Below are 12,332 nucleotides of genomic sequence, written 5' to 3'. Positions count from 1 at the left end.
CAATAACCAGGTACTGTGGCCGACAGGTGCAAACAAGGCCCAAAACAATTCCAGAAGGAGAAACAACGTGCGAATATAAAACAAGTGCCAAGACGTTTTGTATTTCCAGCATGTATTTTATGCAGCGCTGTTTTGTTTGTATTCCATTTGTTTTAAACTGCAGCAGCTTCTCCTAATGGAAGTGCTGCAGTCCGTTGTTGTTTGCACCTGTCGGTCACCGTCACAATATGTTGTGCTCCTTACACACGATGCACCACAAAGTCGGCATTCATTCGTTTAATCTAATTTCATTTCGAATACAATATATGCAGTACAACATTTGAAATGATAGGTGTAAAAAAATATATGTCATCTTACAATACAGTACCATTTAGAGAACGATGGAAAGTAAAACAGACACGGAAACAACATCGTAAAACACAAGCGCGCTCCACTTGACAATATAGGCCTACAGCACGTGTGAACTCCCAACCTGTTGTAAGGTAGTATTGATTACGCTTCTACGTACGAAACCCAGTATAATTTAAGTAGCAGAATCTGGACGATCATAAATTGACATCCTGACCTAAAAAAAGTTGTTTTTATCCACTGAAAGGTTTTTGTTCATGCACTTTGTACATGCTCCACTGGAAGACAGCTCACATTTCATATAACTCCGAACACATGTCGTATTCACATTCATCTCTTGTTTGGAGCCTTTTGGGGGGGTCGGACCCTTAGAGCCAATATAATCAAACAAATGTAGACATTTACCTGCCTGCAAGTGATTTACAACCCTCTTCCTTTTTTCTCTCTCACAGAGGTCTACCTAGAGTGAAATTCTTGACAAATTGACAGCGAGTATGGCCATTTATTTTAGCGGTAGGTAATCGACAGAGGGAGAGACATCCTTCGATATTAAATGAAACAACTGATCCTGTGCACACTGTTCACTCAGGGACTAAGTACGGATTGGTGGTTTCAAAACCTGCTGCCAATAGCAAAGAATGCCGTGCGCTGCAGTTTGCTGACATCCAGTTGAGGAATTTATGCAGCTTTTGTTGTGATCCCCAGGATGTAAATCTGTCCATAAATCTGCAGGGTGCTGCTTGTTTTGGCTGCCATCTTATTTTAAATAAAGATCAGACAGCTCCTCGAAAAATATTAGCGAATGTTGGCTCCTATCAAACCCATCCTTTACACTTGTAAAACAGCTAAATGCCCTGTGGTGACATTGTGTGTTTATAGCTCATAAGCAGGCAACACTAGGCTAAATTGGCACCATGGTGTGCATCATAAAGAATACCACACGCGCAAGCACACTGTAGATTGTGTTACCGAGCGTCATCCATTCAAACGAGATCCCCCTCCAAGGAGTTGATCCATGCAGGTCACGGAATTATTCACCAAAATGAAAAGCGACTTTCCAAGGGAAATGCTGAGGAAAAACAATAAGCTATATTGTGGTGTTGGTGGTGGGCATTCTAATTTCATTTCGGAGAGCACATGGGGGATTTGCTGAGGAGGATTTTGAGGTGGCGGTACAAGCCAATCTGCGAAAGGTCTTGATCTGTGACACTGAACAACACCTGGAGGGAAAACACGGTGCAGGTGGCTATCGCATCGGCAAAACTGAACAGAGCTTCATAAAACCGTCGCAGCATGCTTAATGACCACCTCGTGTTCTTTAAAAAACATCAGTGTTACGTAAACATTTACCTCTTTATTGCATTGGTGAGTGACTTCTCGATGCCATTCAAATGTAGGATCCGTCAGTGATCGTCGACAGGTCAAATAAACATGGAAAAAGACTAGGTTCTTATCAAAGCATGGCCCTGAATTGCTCCGAAGATCACTGTGATCATGAGTTAACACGTGCAGCGTTAATTTTCGTGTGCTGTTTTACAACGTAAAGCAAGGTGGAGAATTTGAAAAGGATCTTCAATTGGAAAACGAGTTTCTCTAAAGCAGCGGACTGCATGAAGTGAGAGCAAAGATCACAGAGAGGCAACCATGTAGGAGCAGAAACATTGGAGTAGTGAGAGCGCAACATCGGGGGAAAGAGCGAATTGAGATCCTATAGCTTCAGGGGAGATGTTGTTTTGCTGTTGTAGAGAGTGAGGCAAACACAGACCAATTTACTGGGGGAAAATTGTGCTGTGTTGGAAAAAAAAATAAAAGAGACCTAAGAGCAGACCTTGCCCATTCTTCAGTGTGCAATCTAATCTCAGCTCTTGGAGAAGATGGGTGAAACAAACATTGTTCTCCTGTCAGCAGCCCTGACGGAACAAACTGTACAGCGCCTGGAAAGGAGCTCAGCCCACTCACACATGCTCGCCTCAAACAGAGCGAGGAAGATGATTAAAACCAGGAGAGAATATTTGAAACTGAATAAAAGCTAGTGCGACATGAGGAATATTAAAGAAAACACTGACCTCTGATACTCCCCTGGGAAATAATTAAGGGCCACATGGGGACAGAGAAGAAAAATCCTGGAGCTACACTTGCAGGCTTAGTATCAGTCATGAACAATTTACAAAGACACAACAGCTCTAATTGGATGTTTTTTCTTAAGGTGTCTGGAAATAATTTAGATACACTTCACATTAACTATCCTTTGAGTTCAACGGCCAGCTTTCAATTGTAATAAAGTTAACACAACTGTATAAAATCAGTAGTATGCTGTTCCCTAAGTAACATTTGTCTTCGTTCCTCACTTAAAGCGCCTTTCTGAAAAGCCTTCAAAAACATTCATAAACGATTGGTTCAATGCACTCTACTAATGGTTTACAAATATGTGGTCTAGGGCTGAGCGATTTGGTTGGAATAAAACCCATGACATTGATACTGATAGTCTAAAATCAGAATAAATGCAATGAAACCTTTATGAACTTTTAAGGATTAAAATAGTGTGACCATTGAAGGATAGGGCTAACCCTAACCCCTTCCCTGGTGATTTAATTCTCTACAAATCCCATGAAAAGACATAAAAGGCAATGTCTTTCTGAATCTTCTATCTGACTTTCCTCAGCCCTGAGCTCCTTTATTCCTACTGAAAACATAAATCTGTAAAAACCATTTTCAGCGGTGGATTATTACACGTTTGGTGCTCTAGTGAGTATTTACAGCAGCAGGACAGTGTAAGAGGGATTGACTCGAAATGAACTACAGTGCCCAAGTTTATTGTAATGAAGTGCTGTAACATGCCATCCAATGAAAAGGTACGGCTCACTGACTTTAATAGTTTTTCGAAAACAAAGGAGCTTGGTGGCACAGAGGAATAAGATATATCCAACTTTAGACTAGGGAGATACTTGTGAGTGATGAACTAATTGTTGGATTTGGTCTTTTCACTGGATTCAGTTACATTTGATCAATATAATATCGCTTAAAGTTGGTCAAACACACCCCTGAATTATCGCCCAGCCCTATGTTTAACAAGGTTATCAAAATAAGTAAACTTTTAAGAAAACACACGTTCATGAATACTCTGAGGTCAGCTGAACAGTCCGGACCGGGAAGATGCTCCACTAAAATAACAACTTGCAGGTATAAAAACCTATATTGATTTGGCAATCAAAATGAGTATCAATAAATACAAAGAAAATTAATAAATAAACCTGGAAATACATAAATGAGTAAACGATACTAACAAAAACATTTACCTCTGTGACATACTAAGAGTCTTTGTGTACAGTCCTTATTGGCTGGGAGGTTGTGTAGTCCATAAACTTATGCTTCTAATAATGAGCCATTCTTTCTGACTGGCTGTCACCACGATACGAACACACTCAATGTCAAAGGCAATTTTGTGGTCTACGTCTTGAACCTCAATGTTGCCGTTTTTAAACTCCCCTAATGTGATATAAGAGGAACACTGTTTCCCTTTTTTTGTTCCTACGAGTTTCTCTCCTACCTCCAGCGCTCCGTGGTGGAGAATGTCATTTTGACGGTCGTCAGAACCAGTGGCAATCTTAATTTTACTGATTTTGGTAGATTTGTTAAAGACTATGACAAAGAAGTCTCCCGTGGAAGGTGGCTTCCCCCAGAAGTACTCGTCCACAGTGCTGTAAGCCTTGGTGGCGTCGTAGTTCTCAAAGACGTTGATGTTGGTGTAAAGGCTGGCAGGAGGGTTGTCGGGAATGTCTATGGAGTCTTCCTCGAAGTCGTCGTCCTTCAGCTTGTTCTCTGCTCCTTTGTAGGACGAGTAGTAGCCCATGTGCTGAAACAGCGAGGGCTTGAAGCGGATCACGTCCTTCTGGGCCAGCAGACCCCTGAAGTGGATGAGCAGCCAGTCGCAGGGCATCTCCTGGTAGAACATGAGGAGGAAATGAGCCAGGCGCGGCAGGTCTCTGGAGTGGTACAGCTTCCCGATGTAGCCCAGCTTGGAGAACTCCAGCATCACCCAGTAGGATCCTTCTCTGGAGGTGATCACCTTCTTCAGCCCTGTCAGAAAGTTCCTGGAGCAGCGCACGTCGTCCTCCAGCATCATGTAGAAGTGAGACAGGTTGGTGCAGAAGTTGAGGAGGAAAGCGTAGTCCACGTTCTGCTTGGAGCGGAAGCGGACGCGGTCCTCCGGGTCGTTGTAGTTCCTCTTCAGCCCGTCAAGAGAGGGGTAGTACTCCTCCGGGGCCTGGATCACCAGCAGGCGTCCCGCTATGATGTGGTGCGCAAACTTCCTGGTGATTTCCTGCACCAGGTTCTCACACCAGGCCAGGTCAAAGTCTGCCAGGTGGACCACGACCACGATCTCTTTGAGCTCCTCGTAACTGGACTGATCGAAGATGGATTTGATCGTCTCCAGGAGGTAGTTCCCTCTTTTTCTTTTGACTGATGACAGTCCAATGGTGAGATACTCTGTGAACAAAAAAATATGTAAATAGTTAATAGTTAAAATAGCTTTTAAGTCCTTTAGATGAATCAATAATCCTTTGTAGTAAAACACAGAAAAGCCCATTCACTAACGAAGACTGTAAGATGTCTTTAAAAGCTGAAGAGAAACGAATTATGCTATTACATTGTTCTCAATTTGAAATATTTATTTCTGTGCTGAAGATATAGCAGTGATTCATTGTGCACTATACATCCAATTAGAGTTTTGTACTCAAGGTAAAACTTCAAGAACTAAATCAAGGTACACTTGAAAAGAGGTGTTTGATTTCAAGGTAATAAAGTCTCTGCATTTTATTGCAGTGCTTGAAATCCCAACGTCACAGATTTTTAAGTTTTAGTTCTTCTCAGCTCATGTTCACAACCCCTTTATGACTCCCCCCAAAGATAATGAAAACAGTCAATGTAAATTTCCTTTTAAACAAACAATAAACTTACTCTTGCGGTTCAAGGGCGTGCCGGCGAGATAACGATACGTGACATTAATGCTCCCGGAGAAATTACTCAGGTCTCTGAAGGTGTGAACGTAGCGCTCCGAGCTCGACGGGTGGACTGATGTTTCCCTGAGCTGCCTCTTATCTCCTTCCTGGAACACAGCAGGGAAGACATTACACTGCATTACGAACAAAGGGGAATAGGAAAACTCGTTTAAGCTGTCATTACTACTGCGAAAAAGCGACAGGGAAGTCTGCATGAAGATTACAATTTCTACAGTGAATAATTCAAATGGGTGGAAGTCTTCGAATTTTTCCTCAACTTGCCTCTAACGTCCTGTACAAACTTGAGACAATATGTGTTTAGACGTTCCGGAGCTAACCTTGGATGTTTGGGGACAAAGGGATTCTCAAAAGCCCCTTTGGCAGTTTGCCTAGCCGAGTAAATGGACTTGAGAATAGCACCAGAGTGCTGAAGATGTGAACTACCTCTCAATAATTTAAATAACAAACACAGCTAATGTGCTTTGATCACTAAGTTTTGATGGCATCATGAATAAGATATATATATATATATATATAGCGGGATGATTTTGACTTGGTTCCACTTTATGAACATTTCAAACCAGCTCCTTTTTAAAACAAGCAATTACAAACGGGACAACATGGGGTTGGGTAAACAAATACAAGAACACAGTAAGCATATTCGGTCAAAAAAGAGGACAAGACTAAGTGAGAACTTCCTCTTGAAGTCTGAGCAAGCAACTGGGAAATGCTTGCTAAGGACAAATACTAACCAGCACGTAGCCATCTTCAATGTAGAGGTTCAGGAAGAGGAGGAAGGTGATGAGGAAGCCGAGGAAGGGAATGGTGGAGCGTTTCCTCAGACACCTCATCTTGTCCAGGGATTTCCACACCAGCCTCATGATGCACACACTCTCACTGGGATCTGCATGAGTAGCACATGAGAACAAAAACACATTAAGGTTTCAATGTAGTCAGCTTGATACGCTGCTAACCCAATCATTTGCCTTTTTATCAAGCATCAACAGTATGAAGTGATTATCTTCCACTAGCATGATAATTATTCCTATACAGACTTGTAATGATGCTTGATAGTGATTTTTTATTTCCTTTTCATGGAAAGAGGTGGACCAAATCTGCTGTTTGGCTGATTGATTCAGATCCCTTATGGGGAAGGCAAAGGGCACTACAGGACATGGAGGATATTGACTTGCCAAACAATGGATTACTGATGAAAATCAAATGTTTCATAGCTTATAATAATGAAAAATATACACCATTCAACAAATCCAAATCTGTTTCCCTACTGGTAAGTGTAGATGTGGCCGACGGCTATCATCTGATTACTTTCTTTATGCAGCTAGCTTTCGTTTCTTTGTTTGGAAAGTGTTACTTGTTTTTGTTACAGGCCACCATCACTCAAGAGAAAAGCCAATTTTCTATTTCATTTCAGCTCAGCTTTGTGGTCCGTAGAAGATGAAGAAAAAAAGATATAAAAGGCAAAAGATGAGAAGGAAGACAATGGCAAATGGAGTATAAAATGGATTATTACTTTAATTAATCTTTGGTGGTTTTGCTTGATAAAGCTATGATTCAGTTTCTCTTATAGTGCAGGAGTTTTTGATGTGGGGAATATTTCCCTTCTGGTTTCAAGGTCCTTCAAAAGCTTTGACTAAAGCTTTCTTGTAAACAACTCTTTCATGCCTATTGCACGCCTCTCTAATATAATGCCATGTATTGCAACATCTATATTATTTTGTCCGGCTGATATGTAGTTGTAAGGACGTATAAATTGATATATCTGCTCTTGATCCCATCTCATGGAGGTAATATACATTATATGGGGGGAAAACATCATAGGTAAATGTCATTCCGTACTACGTTAGGCACATAAACCCATAAAGTCATACATTAAATGGATGCATATCACTTTATCTTATTATGAAATTACTCGTGAAGTGTCCCCAACAGAGATCAAATAGAAGAACTCACAATGTCTTTCTGATGCTGAGAGATAAGTATCAGGGGGCTTATAAGCAAAGCTATAACATATACAGCTTTGAGCTACAGCATAATTATGTATCAGCCTCTGTCACAACGGGATTGGCAACTCCTCGTAGCAACTGTACAGCTGAGACTGACTGAGGGAGAAAAAGCCCATACACAGCGGCAGAAGTAACAGCCTACAGATGTAACAATGGAGTTGCTCTTTGCCAGCAATTAGGCATCAGCATGCACTTTTTTTCCACTGCTGCAAAACCCCCAGAGGTGCCTAATAGAATACAAACTATGTCTAAGCTCAGTTCAATGACCACACACACACATCGATCACTCGCACCAGGAGTCAGCCTCACCTGGGATTCGGCTAGTCAATACCTCTTTGTGCACACTTGAAAACTGAATTCAACATATCCATCCATTGCAGTCTGTTACGTGCAGTTTCCTCTCCAGTGGAATATAATGTGGCCAGCGATTATCAGAACTTACAATATTTATCCGTTTCTCTTCACAATAACTCCAAATGAGCATCGCTGCATAACATATGTAGAAATCTGCTTTAGTTGTGAGCTACTTAATGGCTGCAATGTGATAGTAAAGTCACAGAAATGGTATAATAAGTGTCTTTTTTTAACATAATGTCTTATATTATCTTAAATGTTCTCGAAAATGCAAATGTTTAATTGCCACAAATCAACAACTTAATTAAAATCACAAAACTACAAAAAAAACCCTACACTTTTAGATCTTCGATGGACGTTGCCTCCAGAGGCTTAATCGTTCTTTACCAATAGTCAATGGGTCCTGAGATTGCCCTGCGTCTAACAAATTCCTCTTCTGATTAATGAGGGATGAACCATAGAACAACCTGTTCATTCAAACCTTTCGGACTCTACATCTTCTAAAAGCTGACATTCTCTAAATAAAGATATGACATTCTGACGCCGCGCTGCGAGCTAGAGTCAGCACTTATCCTTTCGGGTGTTTTTTATCTGTACCAGTAAAGCCAATCTTTCCTTCTTTGTGAGCTTCGTGAACATCAATGTGTCCGTGCTGACAGATAGTCCTGATAACCAGGAACATGTGGCGTTGTCTCCATTATGTGTGTGGCATGTCTACAGCAAATTGCAGTGTTCTGCTGGAGAAATCTGAGTGCAGCATGACGACGAGAAGACTCATTATTGGCACTTTGCTGAAATCAGCCGATGGATACAAGAACAAGAGTCCTCCTGACACCACGGCTCAGGTAACGCCTGCTTCTCACGCCCACCTCGCCTCCTTTGGTGAGAACTCAGCTGCAGCTCTTCCCTTTTGCACAAACATAAGCCACGTTGAGACTCCTGACCTAGAAAAAAAAGACTAAATGGTATTCTTTGAGAGAACCAGCAAGGAGAGCAACTTTTCTACTTTGTGTTAGAGGGGGATTGATCTCTCCAATTGGAATTTTTTGGGTGTCTATTCTGACGATACAAGACAAAGCGAGGCGCCTTTCTTATTTTCAATAATTCAGTATGGGCTCAGAGCAGGAGGAGGATGAGATGCTCGTCCTGCCAAAGGCACAGCTGGGAAACATGCTCGCTTCGCATACCCTAGATTTAACTGTGACTGAGATGCGCGGCAGAACACCTAAAACATCGTCATCCCTATTTCCAGTCTACTGTATATTTTTGGAAAGGGCTAGAATAGGTATACGGATGAGGGTATTGATTCGCAGGGAACAGATGTACTGTATGTGTTGTTGTGTTCATTCTTGTGGCATGAATCCCGAGTGGAAAAGCAGCAGTGAAATGGACTAAGTGTGTTTTAATGGGTGTGTCATCCTGGCAGTCACACACTCCCGTCAGATGTCCCCAGCACCATTCCAGGACACAGCACACTTCCAGCAGGCTGGGGGCTGTTAAATATCCATTATGCACCTTGTGTGTGTGAACTGGACCAAATAAACCACACCGCTGCCTCTCTGCTCGCTTACACCCGGCAACACGCTGTGCACTTAACTCGCATCAGCTGTCTGTCCCAAACTCCTCTTGAAAGCTGTGCTCTCAGTAAGAGGTTAAATCCCTTTAGATTGACATAAAGGGAGCTTGGTGGCTACAAAACTGCGACAAAGGCACAGAGTGGTAGCTGTAAGGACCTCAGAAATGTAATTACATTTTCATTCTTGTGACTAAAAGATTTCATATACGGAATTTGTCATCTTTTTCATACCATTTTGTGGAAGAAACAAACCCTCACAAGCCGCTTGGAGCCAGAAATTCCTTGGATTGTTACTACAGTCGCTCCTGGGAGAGATAAGACGGAAAATACACCTCCAAAAATCCTCTAAGGAAACTATCACCTGGTTCTATCAAACCATCACTTGTGCCTTGGGGTTTGAAAATAGCTCCCAGCAGGAAATCTTCTGCCCATCAATCCTTGACGTCACAGAGGGTTATTATGTTGCTGTGCAGAAAGAGGTACACCAGGGAGTGGAAATGAGAGACAAGGGAACTGGGAAATTACGTGAAGAGCTGTGTATGGGCTAGTATCGTGATGAAAATGAAAAATGAATGTTTCCACAGAGTGCCTTGTAAAATTAGGACCATTGAATTCAGGAATTGGAAATCCTGCAGAAGCAATGTAACCAACAACATGTAATGTAAATGTAATCCCAGATCTCAAAGTAGTGATTGAAATGACTTGTTTTGCTAGATTAGTGCAAAACTTAAATACATTAATGAAAAAAATGCAAAATCCCACATTTGATGAATAAATAATTCATTGCGTAATTGTTTCAACCCTAGACACAATAAAATATGTCTGATAAAGTAGGACCTAGTTTTCTCTCAGCAACGTTTTTTCTGTGTTCCAGGCAAAAAGTACCTTGGCAAGCTATCCCTGGAATCATCCTCTATGTCCTCCATGCTTCTCTGGCAGCTCGCATGCGATGACTGATCCAGGAATTGTCTTCTTTCCCCCTGCTATACACCCCCTCTCTCTAATGGGGAAATCTGACGGAGGCAGACTTCAAATGGAAAAAACAAGGAGCTCCCCAGCGAGGAGAAGGCAATTATGGTCTGGCCTGATGTGCAACCTAATGCCAAGAATTCTATATCACAACTAAAAAAACAAAACAAAAAAACAAAAGGCCTCCCATCCCCTCTCCATTTGTAATGGCTTGATTGCTGCCGAGCCGAAGCGATCCTCCTGCATGCCAACGATACCACTGTTTGTTTTCAAGTGTTTTGAAAGGGGAGCAAAGAGCAGAGGAAATGGAAAAAAGGTAAGGATGGAGCACAGTGGCGCTGACATGCAACAGACATGAGTCGACTTGCACAGTCATTTCACATTTCATATTCTCAAGGTTGTTCTTTGTTATAAGTTATTTTCACAAGGATGTCTCAGAGAACACGTAGCATGGCAGAGGAGTAACCCCGGAAATCAGAATAAATCTCAACAGATTGCTTTTTCAATGTTTGTATACAGTAACGGCGTAATGAATTCATTCGTTTGAATGCTGCCAGGGAACCGAGGAAGGCAGAATAATAATGAAGAAAAGATTTGAAATAGAAAAGTTCTCCTATGGGAATCTAAGTTACACACACAATCGAATCCCTCCGTGTGTTATTCAGAAATCAAAATAACCTCTTAACAAACACTGTTGTTGCCTGCGTGAATCAACTCTTAACTTTCCATTTAGGACACGGTGATTTCAAAGTGTGAAGCTGCGTTCCTGTAATGGGAAAACCTAGATGGGAAACTCATTGAGAATAAGAAAAGGGGAAAGATTAATAAAATGGGTAGCAGAAAGCAATTCTCCCTCGTTTCATCTTGTTATCTGTTTTACATTATTTCCCCTGGGTATCCTGCACCTTGCAGATATACAGCTCTGCACAAATAATCAATTAAGCCTGCAGATTTGCAGGGGATTCAGCAGTTGCTTTGTGTCAGGCCTTTAGCCACTTTCAATGGATTTTCCGTCTCGATAAAAAGCCTAGAGTAACAAAGGCTTTTGTTGATAACAAAATTGAGGCGCAGAGCTGAATAATAAATCCCTTTATTATGAAATGGCTGTTTTGTTAATAATTCAAATTGGTCAAACAGTTTACCAATTACTAAATTCTAACAGCGTGCCAGACAAAGGAATCTATCATCTACAAAGACTTAGCGACCCTTGTCAGACATCCACGGCCCTTATAGAACACGCAAATTATCTTAATTATGGGGATGCAAAGGGGAATTGTCAGTGGGAGGGGGGTTATCATCATCATAGCACTGTGTGGTAAATTAAAGCCTGAAAGCTGTCGTACTGGGGGATCCACCGTGTAATTCCCATGAGTCACAACAGCCAATCATGTTTGAGGTGGGTGACAAGTCGTCTTCCAAAGTGAGTCATCCTGATGTTTGAGACAACAACACAAGCTCTTGTTTGGCTCACTTTCTTGCTTGTAATCTGTCAAGTGGTTTTCTGATTATTAAATAGTCCCCAGACCTGGGGTACTTTACCGCCAAACTTTGGAGGACAGGCGGTTTCACCAAGGATCAGAACAGATGTACACCTCATCAGCAGCAGCAGCAGCACCCTCCCCTATCGCCTCCGCTGTCAGCAGCATGAGCTCGTTCATTCTAATGGGGGGAGGAGGAGGAGGAGGTGTGGAGGTTGCGTTGGAAGGGAGTGAGTGTGTGTGTGTGTGTGTGTGTGTGTGTGTGTGTGTGTGTGTGTGTGTGTGTGTGTGTGTGTGTGTGTGTGTGTGTGTGTGTGTGTGTGAGATGCAATCCCTACAGACACACTGTCCAAGTCCGCCACCCTCCCCCTGCCACCGCTACCACCACTGCGACCCTCAAGGGGAAAAGAAGCAGTCCAGTGACACATCCAGCACATCCTGCTGTTCTCCCAGAAGGCCTTGCAGCATAAAAAAAACTCCAAATGGTCTAGAATATTTCCAAGCCCCGCCAAAACTGCCTTCTATAAGCTCGGGACATTGCATTGTTCTCCTTCCAGGATGTGTTGGAGACATCAACAAAGCC

At 42.1% G+C, this 12,332-nt stretch overlaps 1 protein-coding gene across 3 annotated transcripts in view; it reads right to left on the bottom strand.

Annotated features, from left to right (window-relative positions):
* Nucleotides 1–263: 263 nt before the first annotated feature.
* The window catches only part of mgat4c (mgat4 family member C), a 103,228-nt gene continuing 91,159 nt past the window's right edge, over nucleotides 264–12,332 (bottom strand). For all 3 annotated transcript variants that reach the window (XM_063899314.1, XM_063899299.1, XM_063899306.1), the window contains 3 exons: nucleotides 6,101–6,252; nucleotides 5,308–5,455; nucleotides 264–4,836 (listed from right to left, as the gene is read on the bottom strand). In XM_063899314.1, the coding sequence (XP_063755384.1) occupies nucleotides 3,680–4,836; nucleotides 5,308–5,455; nucleotides 6,101–6,229 (1,434 nt within the window). In that variant the 5' untranslated portion in view covers nucleotides 6,230–6,252 and the 3' untranslated portion in view covers nucleotides 264–3,679. The remainder of the gene's footprint in view (nucleotides 4,837–5,307; nucleotides 5,456–6,100; nucleotides 6,253–12,332) is intronic.

The sequence above is a fragment of the Eleginops maclovinus genome, chromosome 2 (genome assembly GCF_036324505.1).
Source record: "Eleginops maclovinus isolate JMC-PN-2008 ecotype Puerto Natales chromosome 2, JC_Emac_rtc_rv5, whole genome shotgun sequence".
NCBI lineage: Eukaryota > Metazoa > Chordata > Actinopteri > Perciformes > Eleginopidae > Eleginops > Eleginops maclovinus.
Note: the sequence above shows the minus strand (reverse complement) of the source record. Positions and strands in the feature narration are given on the sequence as shown.